Here is a 1,783-nt window from a genome sequence, read left to right on the forward strand (position 1 = left end):
GCTGTGAACATAAGCTGATTTTTGACTTATAAATTAAGCTTCTCCTCCCCCACTCAAAGAATAAGTTGATTTTTGACTTACAAAAAGCTATAAGCTGTATTGTTAAGCTGAACCAAATACATCAAAATAGCTTAAATTAAGCTAAAAACTGAAATAATCTGGAAATAAGTCCTACCAAACAGGGCCAATATTCTTTTGACCAGAGCAAGGGAGTTAAGGTTGCTCAAAAGTGTTGTTATTGGGTCGAATGAAATCAATGTGTCCCATCTTCAGTTTGCCGATAATTCTATTATTTTTTGTGAGGCTGAATGAGGGAAAATGGTGAACATTAAGAGAATTCTTAGATGTTTTGAAGTGATCTCTGGGCTCAAGATTAATTATCACAAGAGTGTGATTAGTGGCATTGGGGGGCAAGATGAATTGTTGGATGAATTTGCTGGTAGGTTGAATTGTAGGTGTCAAAAGCTTCCTTTTAAGTATCTTGGTTTGCCACTTGGGGTCAATCCAGGAAGATTGAAGACTTGGAAACCTATTGTGGATAGATTTAAAGTTAAGTTGGCTAGTTGGAAAAGAAGGTTCCTATCCCTTGTTAGGAGGCTCACTCTTATCAATACAGCACTGTCTAGCCTTCCAGCTTATTATCTCTCATTGTTTAAAATGCCTGAAGGAGTTGCCAAAGTGTTATACAAGATTCAAGCTGCATTTTTATGGGGTGGGTCAGTGATTAGAAGCAAGATTCATATGTTAAAATGGTCTGAAGTTACTAGGAGTGTGATTAAAGGTGGGTTAGGCATCAAGAATCTCAGAGATGTTAATGCTTGCCTACTACTTAAGTGGTGGTGGAGGTTTGGTGGAGAAGAAAATTTGATATGGAAGAAAGTTTTATGTGGGAAGTATAACATTCAAGGAAGTAAGTGGTACCCAAATATGGAAACCTCTCAGATGCATTCTCAGATTTGGAAGGATATACTCTCTGTGGCAGTATTAAATCCTGATCTTCACGGCTTCTTTATCAGCAACACCTTTATATCGGTTGGTAATAGGGCAAGGACTCTTTTTTAGGAGGATAAGTGGGTTGGGAATAGTTGTTTAAAAGATGAATTTCCTAGACTTTATAGTATCTCTTCTAATAAAATGAAATTAGTTAAGTAGGTTCTTGAATTAAGGAGGAGCATTCATGAGTGGGAGGAATGTTTTAATTGAGTGCTTAGAGCTTGGGAAAAGGAAGAGGTTGCTCGCTTGGTTAATTGGGTTAGCAATGCTCGTGGGCTGAGAGCTGAAAAGGATGATGTTTTTAGTTTGAGGGCTGAAAATTCTGGGTGTTTCAGTATTGCATCAGCTTATAGGTGTTGTGAAAACATTTTGCACCCTAATGACTGTGGTGTTATCTCTAAGATGATTTGGCAGAATGTATCTACTCCTAGAGTAAAATCTTTTGTGTGGCTAGCTTGGAGGCAAAGGCTAAAAACTTCTACTTTCTCGTATTAGATTGGTGTCATACCTGTTCTTGCTAACATCCAATGTTTGTTCTGCAAAGCTGAAGTAGAGTTGGTTAATCATGTTCTGCTGTGGTGCCCTTTTGTTTGAAGGGTTTAGGCTGATATTTTTCTTTGGTGGGGAGCAAAATGGGTTATGCCTGTATCAGCGAAAGGAGTGTTACAGTTGTGGGTTGGTTTTACTGGTAACAGATTTGAGAGAAAAGTTTGGAAAGTTGAATCACTTGCTACTTTTTGGTCCATTGGAAGCATATGAATGAAGTGGTGTTTTCAGGCTTTCAACCAAA

At 38.1% G+C, this 1,783-nt stretch overlaps 1 protein-coding gene across 1 annotated transcript; it reads left to right on the forward strand.

Moving 5' to 3' along the window:
- Positions 1-318: 318 nt before the first annotated feature.
- LOC145820406 (uncharacterized) lies at positions 319-1,488 on the forward strand. Its single transcript, XM_082915905.1, has 2 exons — positions 319-1,032; positions 1,225-1,488. Exons 1-2 carry the CDS (start codon positions 319-321, stop codon positions 1,486-1,488), a joined length of 978 nt encoding a protein of 325 aa, XP_082772031.1.
- The last annotated feature ends 295 nt before the right edge of the window (positions 1,489-1,783 follow it).

This window comes from Camellia sinensis, chromosome 1 (genome assembly GCF_055761805.1).
Source record: "Camellia sinensis isolate YWXY chromosome 1, ASM5576180v1, whole genome shotgun sequence".
NCBI lineage: Eukaryota > Viridiplantae > Streptophyta > Magnoliopsida > Ericales > Theaceae > Camellia > Camellia sinensis.